The sequence below is a fragment of the Perca flavescens genome, chromosome 11 (genome assembly GCF_004354835.1).
Source record: "Perca flavescens isolate YP-PL-M2 chromosome 11, PFLA_1.0, whole genome shotgun sequence".
Classification (NCBI taxonomy): domain Eukaryota; kingdom Metazoa; phylum Chordata; class Actinopteri; order Perciformes; family Percidae; genus Perca; species Perca flavescens.
In genome coordinates this window covers 11565232-11578358 of record NC_041341.1, presented here as the reverse complement: position 1 = coordinate 11578358, position 13127 = coordinate 11565232, and the positions used below count along the sequence as shown (strand labels likewise).

Below are 13127 nucleotides of genomic sequence, written 5' to 3'. Positions count from 1 at the left end.
ACATTTTTCACTATTTTCTGACTTTTTACAGACCAAACAATTAATCTATAATGAAAAGGATTGTTACTTGTTGCCCTAGAAGACACTCTTCACAACAGAAGTAAAAAAAAGTTTTTTACTCCAGTGCACATTGGCATCACAAGGTGAGTGTTTCCCAAGTTCTATTTCTTCACATGACCTCTGCTAACAAGCAGCCAAAAAAAAAATAAATAAATAAATAAATAAATAAATCACAGACTGGTCCCTTGGACCAGTCCTGTGCCCTATTTTCTTTGATGCCACACACACCTGCCAACACCAAGTCAAATGCAATGCCAGTAAAACAGTGATGAATTACTTTGAGTATAACTTATAATTTGTCATTAGAACATTTGTTTCAAGAGTCTGTAGGTAACTTTGGTAATGATTCCTTGATTTCTTCTGTGTTAAGATTATTTCTGCAGGACAGAGGCTCAAGATTGCATCACTTCTGATTGGATGCTCTGATTGCAGACTCTTGACTCAGAAGTTCAAAATGTCACCTCTGCAGGAAGTATTGAGAAGATTGTCTTTGAGGCTGAGCTTTACGGACAAAGTACATTTATTTCTTATGCTCAGAAAACACAGGTTCAGTTCTGCTTAGTAAAGGGAATTTACTGTACACACACAATTTATTCTAGTCAAAACCAATTGCCATTTTGATGCATCTGCTGCTTTATGAGTAATGAAAACGCAGTGATGCTGAAACAAGGGAAACTTTTTGTATTTCCTCAACAGGCCACAATTCGAGGTAAAGGTTCACAATATCTCCAGTCAAAAATAGATTTAGATCACAGCTTTTAAATATTCAACTTAGACTGACCACAGAGGTTAACGAAAGCTCTGATTTCAGACTTGAATCAGCCTCAATTTCAACCTTATATTCATGACATATTCATTTATTCATTTGTTTTTTAAGTATTTGGAAAAAAATGTGTTGCTTATTTTGTCATTGACAAAATAATTGGAATATAATAGCATATATTTTTAAATGCTTTCTCCAATTTAGTATTTAACTTTCAATCATTTTCTGTGTAAGTACTGCAGTAAGCCTTTTGTAGTTTTTTGTGTCTGTATTTTATGTCTTGCAGTCATCTTTTGTAGTACTCTGTGACATCGGATCTAGATTTTTTAGACATAAAAGATAAGTTTCCTACATACATCGAGTTATGTGCATTATTTCTTTTAATTTTAATTATATACTCATATTTTGAACCTCTTGTATTGTATTTACCTTCATTTTAAGGTTAAAGGTACACTTAGTACTTTGACATGTTATTTTATCTAGCAGTCAATTTAATTTATTTCTTGTTAATTTGTGCAGATGACACTTGTTGATGTTACTATGTATTTTAGTTTTGTGTCATTTGGATTCTTTAATTTATTATCATCACAACTATTTATGTAGTGATTTTTTTGTCTGTTCATTTTCATATTTTTGTGCCTGAGGACCCCTTTAACGACGAGATGGTACATCTCAAGGGGCTTATCCTCAAAATTAAGACATGAAAATAAATATTCAAAATTTTTAAATTACATTTTGTTGTTGATGCCTGACTCCTGCTTGTAATTGATATACAGTTACCAGATGGTTTCTACTCCACTAAAAAGAAAGACCAGGTTATTAAATTAGAAATTTAGTTTGAGCATTTTTGAGTATTTGGCTTTCAGTAGAATTTAGGTTCATTAAAGTCTGCAAAGCTCCCAGCTAAAATTGGGAAACAATCACATCAGTTTCATCTTGGGGGTCAGGCAGCTCTTTATTTGATTAGAGGACGACTACTATAGGATTAATGAACTTAAATACACCCACACTCAGTATTTACCAGTGTTTGAGTGGTTGCTAGTGATGATTTTGTCCTCTCTGGTTGAATAAGCAGTGTCTCTGTGAGAAGAACAAAAGGCATCATTTAATCCATTTTCATATAAATTCGGCACAGAGGAAACTGGGAAACATAAGTTCCTGATTAACACTATTTGTTCTGAACTGAAAGACAAGCTCTTCCCTCTCTAGCCAGTTTCTCATAGTGTGTGCAGATGCTAGAATCAGAAGCCATTAAAAACACAGACTCAACAAGCAATTACTTCCTGTAAATAAAGCAGAAATGGCCCAGTATGAGTCACACTCCTGCTGACGTTGTCCTCCAGCACTTGTTGAGTCTCTGAATTTAAAAAACATGAAATCCTTGAGATAGTGGCGAGCAATTCAAAGCTACGGAGACTGTAGCCAAGGTAATACAACAATAACTGTGCTTACTGATCTTGCGTTTTGAATGCTACAATATATGCTGTTAAAATGGACAGCTGAGGTTTTAAAAAAATTAATTATTTAAATTTTAATGTAGAAAAGGCAGAGATCCAGCCTTTATTACACAATATTATTTAGTAAATGTAGTTTTGCCCTTTGACTTCATGTGATTTTTTATGGTCAGAATGTATTTATTTTCTAATACATCCCTGCACAATAAGATACATTTAGCAAAGAGAAGTTAATTTATTTTAGTGTAGTTGATGTGTGCATCCCTGGTGGAGCTGCTTTCAATGGGCAGTTTGAATTACTTTCATCTATTGTTTCTAAAGCTTCACCTGTCAGTATGATGGAAATTACTTTGGAGGGTTTTGCAAATTGTCAAAAGGAAAGACAGGGGAGAGATCAATGTTATGTGATGCAAATAGTTGAATGACTGCTAGTATCAACTGGAACTGCTTCGAAAACAATGTAATACCTCTTTTGAGGGGATTACCATTTCAAATCAAGCAGCTTCCTGCTGTGAGCTCTTTGTTTTCTTAATTTGGTTGCTTGTGGAATTGTGGATTTAGGGATCTCTTCACAGCTATGGACAGGAGGAATGATTACAGCAACCAATAACTATGTCAACATATAGTACATATGACAGAGTATTGTTTTAGGACAGACTTGGAAAGATGTTAAATTAAACTAATATAAACCTGTCTTATACAGTAGACAATCCTGTTGCTATCAGTACTATGCAGCACAAATAAATACACTTGAGGGAGAAACTGTACTGCTTCCATTCTTAAAATTTTACTTAGAAAGTCTAGTGGTTAGTGTTTACCTGCCAACACCATTAAAGTTTAATCAGCAAGCTAAAAAATGTATTTGAGTAAGATACCAAATAATCATTTGCAAAAATGTCTAATAACTACAGAAAGACCAAAAGCAACATTTAACGTATGTCTTACAATAACCAGAGTCCCATGTGATATCTCATCTCTTCACCAGTATATTGCAAGCTCAACTTAAAGGACAATGCTGACACTCAAATGGGAGGAGAACATTTAAAACTATACTCTAAAACAGGCAAATGTCATTTTCACAACACCTGTGTCTCTCATTTAGGTGAATAACAAGACTAGGTCTACAGTCAGGCTACCAGCTCTGTGACGCTGTACTTGAGCTAAATGATAATGTCATCATGCTAACAAGCTGACAATGCTAACATGCAGCACTAAACACAAACGGACAAATTATGGCGGTTGATGAAAAGTCAAGAGTTGGAGAAAGTTACTGCAATCTATCCCGAGGGGTAATATCTGTACCAAATTGGATGGCAATCCATCCAATAGTTGTTTCACTCAAAGCTGTAAGTGTCAACCTCACCGTGTCACTATAGTAAAAGTCAGCGGATAACCAAAGTCATTATGATTGCAAAATTAAATGGCAATCCATTCAATAGCTGTTGAGAGGTTTCAATCTTGACTAAAGCGGTGGACCGACCAACTGACAGAACACAGACAAGACAACATTGCCATCAACAGAGTCATGCCACTAGCATGGCTAAAAAGATACAAGTACAGACAGGATGGCTGTATGACTTACATTGCTTTAGTGACTACAGCAAGCTACTACAAAGCACTGAGCGCAGAACTGAGATGAGTTCTGAGCCATCAACAAACTAAGTTTCCAGCAAAGTGACGCACTGACCCATTGATCATGCTGAGCAGGCCCTCTACAAGGTGAGCCAGGTATGAGACCTGGGCACTCTCATCGGGGAAAATGGGCCCATGCATGGAGGCCAGCTGGGCCAGGCACTGCAGGGAGTCCTGGGCCATGTCGGAGTCCTCCCGAATCTTCCTGTGTACCTGCAAGATAAGAGAAGAAATGTATATCTCAGTCTCTGTTTTCAAGGTATAACAGTGGAATATTATGAAGTAAAGGGTACAACTTTTCAATGAACCAGCAAGTACTTTTGGATACTGTTGGAAATAAGTGCAGAGAAAAAGACAGAGGGACAAAAAAAAAAAAAAAAAAAAAAAAAAAAATGTCCCTGCATGGGAGGTCAGGATCGCCTACAGAGCAGTGACACATTCAGCAACAACACTTGAGCACACTTGACACAAGATTATGAATTCAGTTCACAGAAGGCTTTTATTTGTCAACATGTGCATACTTAGGATAAGCAAATTAAACAAAAAATAATATCTTCCATTATGGAACATGCTGGATTGACAACTGTACAATCTCTGCACATGCCTGTTCAGAGTATGTCTCTGAAAGGAGAAACAGGGCCACACCCCCTTAATACAGCGTGCAACAGGACATTTAATCTACAAGTGTTGATTTTTCCGATGCTCTGGTGATGCGTTTTGTCAATGAAACTTATCCAAAATAAACTGCATACAGAATACCATTTTGAAATAGAAAAGTCGTCGGCCAAGAACAAAAAGGGAACCCGCCTCATCCTCCTGTCACCACTTTCAAAAACAGATCAGCTGATTCCAGTAGCAGGAATAATACTCACTGGCGTCTCCCACCACCAAGCAAGCTGAGGCGAACCGAAATGGCGAATTGATTTTTCAACACGTCTTGTCTCTTCAGACACTGTGACCCCCCGGTCTCAAACAAACAATCACTAAGCTCGTCTGAGCCCACAGACAGCCTCAATCAAACCCAGAGTGGAAGATATCTGGCTCCTGAAGAAAAGAAAAAAAAACAAAAAAAAAAAAAAAGAGATCTGAATTCAGTCTCATCTCAGCTCTGAGCTTCTGTTCAGTTTTGGGATTTGGGGGTTTGTCTGTGCTGAGCTGTCACACACCGACAAGGGAAGAGGCATTGTTGGTTTCAACTGTACACACAAACAGACGCACACATTATAGTAAGGCAGCAGCAGTAATAGGACTGCGAGTCATCACAGCTGCTCAGCAACATGGGTTTCCACTGACGGTACTACACAGACATCTGGAGCTCAACTGCCTTCCTCCTGTGAGATCTTCTCAACCAGTCCGAGATCATTTCCGCTTTCTTCTTCCGTCTCCTGAACTGTCATCCTCTTAAATCCAGAGTGATTGCTTCTTCACCGGCACCACACATTATGCCAGCGCATGGCCCCATCGCAGAAGCAATCAAACTTTCAACCTCCCTCTCCTTGTTGCTTCTTCCTGCTCCTACTCCTCTCTCCCTTCTTACTCCCTCCCCTCAAATTCTTTCTCGCTGCCTCTCCCAACTCCTACTCCCCTCTATTTTTTTGCTTTCAAGCTAGGGGGCCTGGTTGGTCGAAAGCCACGCTGCTGGGAAGAGATCTCAGATGCTAATGTAGCGTAGCTACCATAGTCTTTGCTGCTGCCCTCTTCCAGTGCGTGAAGTCATCCTCTGGAAGAGCTCAGTGAGAGGAGGTAGAGGAGGGGGGAGGGATGGGTGAGTGAGCAAGAGAGAGAGAGAGAAAGAGAGAGGGAGGGGTGGGAGAGGTAGAGCAAAGCCAAAGGATTGAACAGCGCGAGCTCTGAAAAAGCAGCTGCTTCAGCGAATGATCCATGTGATGCCAGTAATGTCAGTTGCCTTGAGTCTGACTATAGTTAGAGATACACAATGTGTGTGTGTGTGTGTGTGTGTGTGTGAAAGGAGAGAACAAGATACAACAATATGGAACATTTTGGGCATGCATCTCAGATGATGGTTGACAGATTAATCAATGGATACTTTGGTGTCAGCAAAGCATTGGCATTGTCATAGTTGCTAATTCGGTGCTTATTATGGTTTTTCTTTGACAGTGGCTAGGACTCTTTTTTTTTTTTTTTTTTTTTTTTTTTTTTTTTTTTAAACGGCATTCTCAAACTGAAGAGTCCGCAAAACGAAACCTAAATTAAGTAGTATAAAATTGGCAAAATTATGAAATAAAAGGAAACTGTCGACCGGCCAGAGCAAACTCATTTTACAGCTAAACAGTTCACTATAATATGTTTCTGAAAACATCGGAGGCAAGAAATAGGCAATGCAGTAACAGAATCTTGATTTATATTTAATCAGCGCTGCCTGGCTTTACAGTTTAATATGAATTCACGAGCAGTCACTGACACTGCATTGGAGACTCCTCGGCTCTGATTTCCTTATGCCATTAGGAGCACCAGGAGGAGGCAGAAGAACATGATTATTTCACAGATGATCTGAATAATGTAGTACTGTCAGGATATAGTGACAGTTACGGCAAATATGACGAAAGCTATTTTTTATTAAAGTTACAAAATGTAGCTTTAAGGTTGTGACGATTAATTAAACTACAACTCAAAGCTACAGTGTCTTTGCTGTCTGAGCCAAAAACAAAAGCTAATACAAGATCAACTGATTCTTTAAGTTTGATTATCTATAATTACCATACTCAGATATGTTGAACACTAAACCTAAACACATTTGGTAAGGGTTTGACAGGATAAGGTTGTGTTTTTTTAAAGAAAGATCTTATACTAGATTCAGATTCATTAAAATTCTATTGAACACAAACCTCACTGCAGATATATTTGTATTAAAGGAGAAAGAATATAATTGGGGAGAAAAGAAAGGGCAATAAGTAATGAGGAAGAGAGCCGAAGCGAAGGGAAAGAAAATGACCTATAATGAGAGAAAACTGAGGAAAGAAGAAAGGCAGGTACACATTGAGGTGAGGGAGAAGGAAAGAGGATGAAGAGAGAGCTGGAGAGGGAAAGAGAGAGGAGGGGAGGAAGAGAATGAAGAACGATATTTATAGAAGGAGACAAAGCCTGGTGTCTGTTACCTCGGGGGGCTCAGAGGCTCATCTTTCTGTTTTTTCAAATCAACACGGTGCTTCCAACTTATTGTCTTTCGCTCTCTCTCCTATCCCTCTCCCTCTCTCAGATTGGGTTACTGTCTGCCTGCAGGCTCTGCTGCAGCCTCATCAGTCCCTGCACTCCACACTGATTGTGTTTACTGGCTAAACACGAAATGCTTTACTCTGTGTGCTCTCTTACTCCTATCTTTGTGAGGACTAGCGGGGTAGGTTTTTATCACAATGTAGCGGTACAGTGATATATATCATAATATGATGTAAATAACCACAACAGAGTGCCTGTTTTTGGTTATTCCAGTGAAATATTGAAAAATGACAGTATTTATCACATTGATGCAACAATGCTTCAATATTGCCATAAAGTCGTGGTATTAATACAACAATCCTGCCAAATCTCTCGTTTGACAAATTTCTGTTGTCTGACAGTATATAATGTCATGTCGCTGAACCCAAATTGAAGTGTTAAACCTTGCAAGGGAGGACATTTTTATCAGAAAGTGAAGACATTTTGGCCAGTTCTCACTTCAAAGGACACTTTGAGGGTCACAACTTGGTGGTTTGTGTTAAGGTTAGAGTTAAGTTTGGGTTATGATTGGTTCTTTGTGATACAAGTGATAGTGGGAAGGTCTGCCTTGTCTCATTACAAATAGGAGACTAATAGCGTGCAGCCAGTCGTCGTGTAAGCTGTCTTTCATTAACTAGGATAGAGAGGGTTTGAAGCCGAGATGTCTAGCTAAATGTGTTATCGAAAAGAAGCAGTTAACTTGAGCCTTTTTTCAGCTTGTTTCATCTGGTCTTCACTTCAAATTATCTCCACCAGCGTCAGTAACTTGTAAGAGAAAACACAAGCAGCTCATGCTGATGAATCACAGTTCTTTTGGTTTCCATGTGGCATCACTGTAGCTGCCATAGCCCCAACTTGTAGCTCCAGTTTTGAAGAGGTTACATGTGTACCAACTATAAATTCAGCTTTAGACATGTGGTTGGGATGGCTAAAGTTCAGGGAATATATTATATTATTATTATTATTACGTATAAATTGTGTGACACATGTACAGTATGGTGGGGTGTGTGTGTGTGTGTGTGTGTGTGTGTGTACACACACACTCAATCACAGTTTGATGCTGCTCTCTAATCACTCAGAGCCAAACAAACTAAAAACTCAGAAACACAAACACAAAAAAAACACTGCTGAGGACAAAATTACAGACAGTTCAGTTTGTGTGTGCACTCTCCTTTTCTTCTTCTTTTTATGTTGGCTGTGCACTGTGGTCTTGAAGTGTTAAAGCGACAAAGGTGGAGTGTGTTTATTTTGAAGAGGGCCAACAACCACCCGTGTCTTCTTCCTTTTCAATCTACCATGGACAATTCATTCCAAAACCTCTCTCATGCTCCTGCAAATTGCATCCACGTTTCACTCTCTCAAAATTGTCTCTCGGTTCCATCTTTTTTCTTTGTCTTCCCCGTAAAATTATATACACCCCCGTTCTATCCCTGCACCTCTTCTTTCATTTTCTCCCTGCTTCCTCTTACAATTATCCTTGTTTTTTTTTTATTCTCTCAACTCTTCTTTTCACTTCAATCATTCCATCCCTGAGTCGTAGCTGTTAGCAGCAAAAGCGGAAAAGAGATGAATGCTTATCCACAAAAACCTTGAATGACACTTTAAGCATCAGATTAAACATCTCTTCAGCAGTAAAAATAGCTGCAACACACTGCATAATTATTGAGCTGATATATACTTGCCCTGTCAGTCAGAAGGGAGCTCCTGACCTCAGGCCTGGTGGGGACCAATAGCCATCAATAATGATCTGTCTCCAGCGTTATCTCATTGGTTTGTAGATTCATTGCGATTACAGTCAATGGACTTTTTTTGCATGCAATTCCCCATTTCTCTCCCTCGTGTCCCGTCATTGCTTTATCTCACTTTCGGCTTTCTAATAAAGACATGGACATAAAATAAAAAATAACCTCCCCTCAATTCCTCCCCAGATCAAGGTCACTGACTGTGTATTGTCTTACCATAAAGAAATGTGTTTATCGTTTAATAAACATTTTGTAGCGGCTGGTCACCTTTTTTTTTTTTTTTTTTTTTTTTTTTTTTTTTAAAATAGGGAATTAGATCCACCTCCAACTGATGACAATGTCTTCACTGCTCCTCACAGGCATACATTTACCCTTGATCCTGTCTCTTCGAGTGTAGTTAAAGATGCTCTCCTTACCATCGATTGGAAATGTAGTGGAGAGGACAATTTGGAAACATTTTTTCTTATGCTCTGAGCCCATATTATCTCAGACCAAATAACTAATATTTTCAATCTTTCAATTTCCTCCGGTATAGTTCCCAGAATCATTTGTCGTGAATTACATTGTATCAGCCTTAGATTTAAAAAAAAAAAAAAAAAAAAAAAAAAAAAAAAAAAAAAAAAACTGTTCCACATTATTTGTTGTCTTTCCAAAGAAATTGGTTTAAAAGCTACCTATCAGAGAGACAACAATCTGTTAAATTGGGAAGCTACAATTCTGAGTTTTTAACTAACAAATGGTGTTCCACAGGGCTCAATTTTAGGTCCAGATCTTTTCACCATCTATATCAATAATATAATGTAATCTTTGGTAAACTGTCATGCCCATCTGTATGTGGATGACACAGTGCTGTATTATGTTGCTGATTCTGTTTATCTAGCAATTGAAAATTTACAGTGCTCCTTTAATATTCTGCAAGAATATTCTTAAGACTTAAGACTTAGACCTAACGTTTATGCTATTTTCCAGAGCTATAGATTATACTAACCTTAATATTTCCATTATAAACAGACTTACGATTGAGAGTCACAGAATATAAACATATAGGCATATGGATTGACGAAAAGCTCTCCTTCAAATTTCACATTGATAATCTTGTGTGCCGACTCAAAACGTTGGCTATTTCTACAGAACCAAAAGCATCTTTCCCATGTTTTGTAGAAAAAAAGGGTTTTTGAGGCAGTTTTCATGTCGGTCTTAGACAACATTGATGTGATTTCTAGACATGCATCATCTTCAACTCTTAAATATTTGGACTCAGCCTATCACTCTGCCTTGAGATTCATAACCGGTCATGTCTATGGTACACATGATTGTATTTTATATGAAAGTGTTCTCTCCAAGGGAGACATGAACCTCACTGGTATCTGTAATTTATCTATAAGGCTATTGTTGGAAAAATACCACACTATCTTACAGCACTTCTCTGTTACTCTCTGTACTTCTACCTTATCACATTCGCCCTGCTGACTGGCTTTTGCTTTATGTTCTACAAGCTTGATCTGAACTTGGAAAAACTGGTTTTAACTTTAGTGCACCTGACTCCTGGAACAAATTACACTTCCTTAAAATCAACTCACTTGTGCCTTTTGGACAATTTAGAAAACTGGTTTTAAACCTGCAAACTTCTACTTGTAGTTGCTTTACATAAATTGTACTTTCTTTTGCATCCTTATTATCCTAATTTATTTATTACCTAATTTTTTCAATTCAGAAAGTTTTAGTGTCTGTCTATTTTTATGATGTGTCGCTTTTTTCTGTGTTATTTTGTTTTTGTCTTTGTAATTTGTCTCAATGTTATTGTAAATGAGGGCTGCCCCTTAATGATTTCTCAAGTATAAATAAAGGTTGAATGAATAAATGAATGAATGAAAAACATTATCTAAATAACTTTAGTTGGAGATCAAAACAGAGTGAGAACAAATGAAATGTTGCTAATAACTCCACATTGCACAGGATCACTGTGTGCACACACAGCTACAGCCAACATTTACCAAGAAGTCGGTCTGTTAAGTCTGATAGATGTTTATAACACAGAGTTTCACAGTTCACCTTCTTTTTTTTTCTTTTTAGGGATGTTGCTGTGTTCCCAGACCTCAGCATTGAACTTACTGGTACCAATGATGTGCAAAACTATGAAAGTTATAAACCTGAATTATCTTTTAGTTGAAAGTAAAAGACAACCATGGATATGCGTGATGAGAACAGCAGCCTCCTCTTAGCCTCCTAACAACACTGATTAGTAAGGGGAGCCCTGGAGCCAGTTAATGGGAGACTGGCAGACACCCACCCACCAAGGGACGGAGATCCCCACCCCTCCAGAGCCCCTCAACAGGGTGACGAGTGTGTGTGTGATGGGTGGGTTACTGAGGTTGTTAACAGGGGCCCCTAATCCTGGGGCCGGGCTCTAATCCTGCCTGCCTGTCTGTTGTGGACTGTGACCCTGATGGCGCGTGTCTCTGAGTACCCCCTCCACACTACACACACACACACACCCTGGCCAACCTGTTATCCCTCACAGCTGATGAGACACAGCAGCTGAGACAGCAGAGGACCCCATTAAATTGAAATACACACACACACACGGAAACAACACAGATCCATGCAGAGCGTATACTACACAAACTCAAACTGACACAAATGCACCAACACACAAAAATGCACACATCACCAGAAGGATGCTGTAACACACACACACACACACACACACACACACACACACACACACACACACACACACACACACACACACACACACACACACACACACACACACACACACACACACACACACACACACACACACACACACACACACACACACACACACACACACACACACCTGACAGTGCCACAGCAGCCTTACAAAAACAAACAGTTGAGCTACTAGAAATACCAGAGCGAGAGATGAGAGTGAAGGCCTGAAAACTGAAACCAACACAAAACACATCCTGCAGATTCCAGCAGCCAAGACAACCGACCGAAAAATGACAAACATTTTTATTCATGCCAAACTGCTGCTACCGGCCAATCAAATCCTTGATTTGCGCTTGCAGAGTAGCAAACCTCTTATTACAGTCACTGTTTAGAGCCAATTACAATTAGTTGTGATTGCTTTGTGAATTCAGAGTTAGAACAATCTGACTGAAAACTTTTTCCAGACTGTCAATGAAGGGTGATTATCAGGCACAGAGATGGAAAAGAACTACAAATCAGCATCTGCAGATTGTACAACAAAACACAACTATTATTTCACCATTTCTCAACAGTAATGTAATCAAAATAGTACTTAATCAAAATAGAAACTCATTCAGATTTGGTACCAAATGCATTAACCTTAATGCAGCTGCATTAAGATGATATCTGTAACCATAGAAGAAACTTTTAGCAGTGGTGACCAACCATAAATAACCACAATGTTAAACTGATTTAGAGGCAGATTAAGACATTTTTGTCTTCCTGATGGTGAACAAAAGATGCAAACAAAAACTATGAAGGCAAATGAGAAGAGACATGCTTTTCCACATAGAAACAGCACTAGTCGTGATCTTTTAGACAAATCGCAGACACAAACAGTGGGAATCAATATCACAATAGGCTGTGACAACATCACGTGGAAATCTCGTTATATAAAATGATGTTCATCTTGTTGAACTGCAACTTACGTACCAAGTAAAATGCAATTTTCAAATATAATTTTTGTTTCACATCTTAATTTTTACATTTTAATAAACATTTATTATTAATAACTTATCCTTCAATTCTGCTTTTAAAGTAATTTCCATACTCAAAGGAAAGGCTCTCATCAAAGGTGGCTTCATTCGTCTCTATAAAATCCAAACAAAGATTCAATTGTGTGCATGTGAAGTTAAAAATACTTTAAGATAAAGTGACTGAAACAGGTTTTCCAAAGTCCTTTTTCAAAAGAAACAAAATACCAGAGCTCCCCTAGAGCTTCTGTTAAAAAACAAGCAAGCACTAATTAGAATTATCACCAAAACTATAACCTCATCATTTACCACTACTTCCTGATAAAATGGTCCGATATCGGATAACAAACAAAAAATCTGCCAGCAAGTTTCTGGTTCTGTAACTGAACGAAAACAACAACTTCACACGCAATGACTGGCCTGTAGGAACAAGTTAAACCACTTTTATGCAGTATTAATCTGCACCTTTCAAATTACAAGTTAAGAGGGATTTACAAACTTAATAGCCACTCGGAGAACATATTTAACCTCTCAAAAAGTATGCCATGTTAGG

The 13127-nt window shown here is 38.3% G+C and overlaps 1 protein-coding gene across 1 annotated transcript in view; it reads right to left on the bottom strand.

Moving 5' to 3' along the window:
• xpo4 (exportin 4) overlaps window positions 1–13127 on the bottom strand; it is a 61552-nt gene that overhangs the window by 23310 nt on the left and 25115 nt on the right. Inside the window, exon 8 of the mRNA XM_028591760.1 lies at window positions 3965–4122. Coding sequence (XP_028447561.1) covers window positions 3965–4122 — 158 coding nt within the window. The remainder of the gene's footprint in view (window positions 1–3964; window positions 4123–13127) is intronic.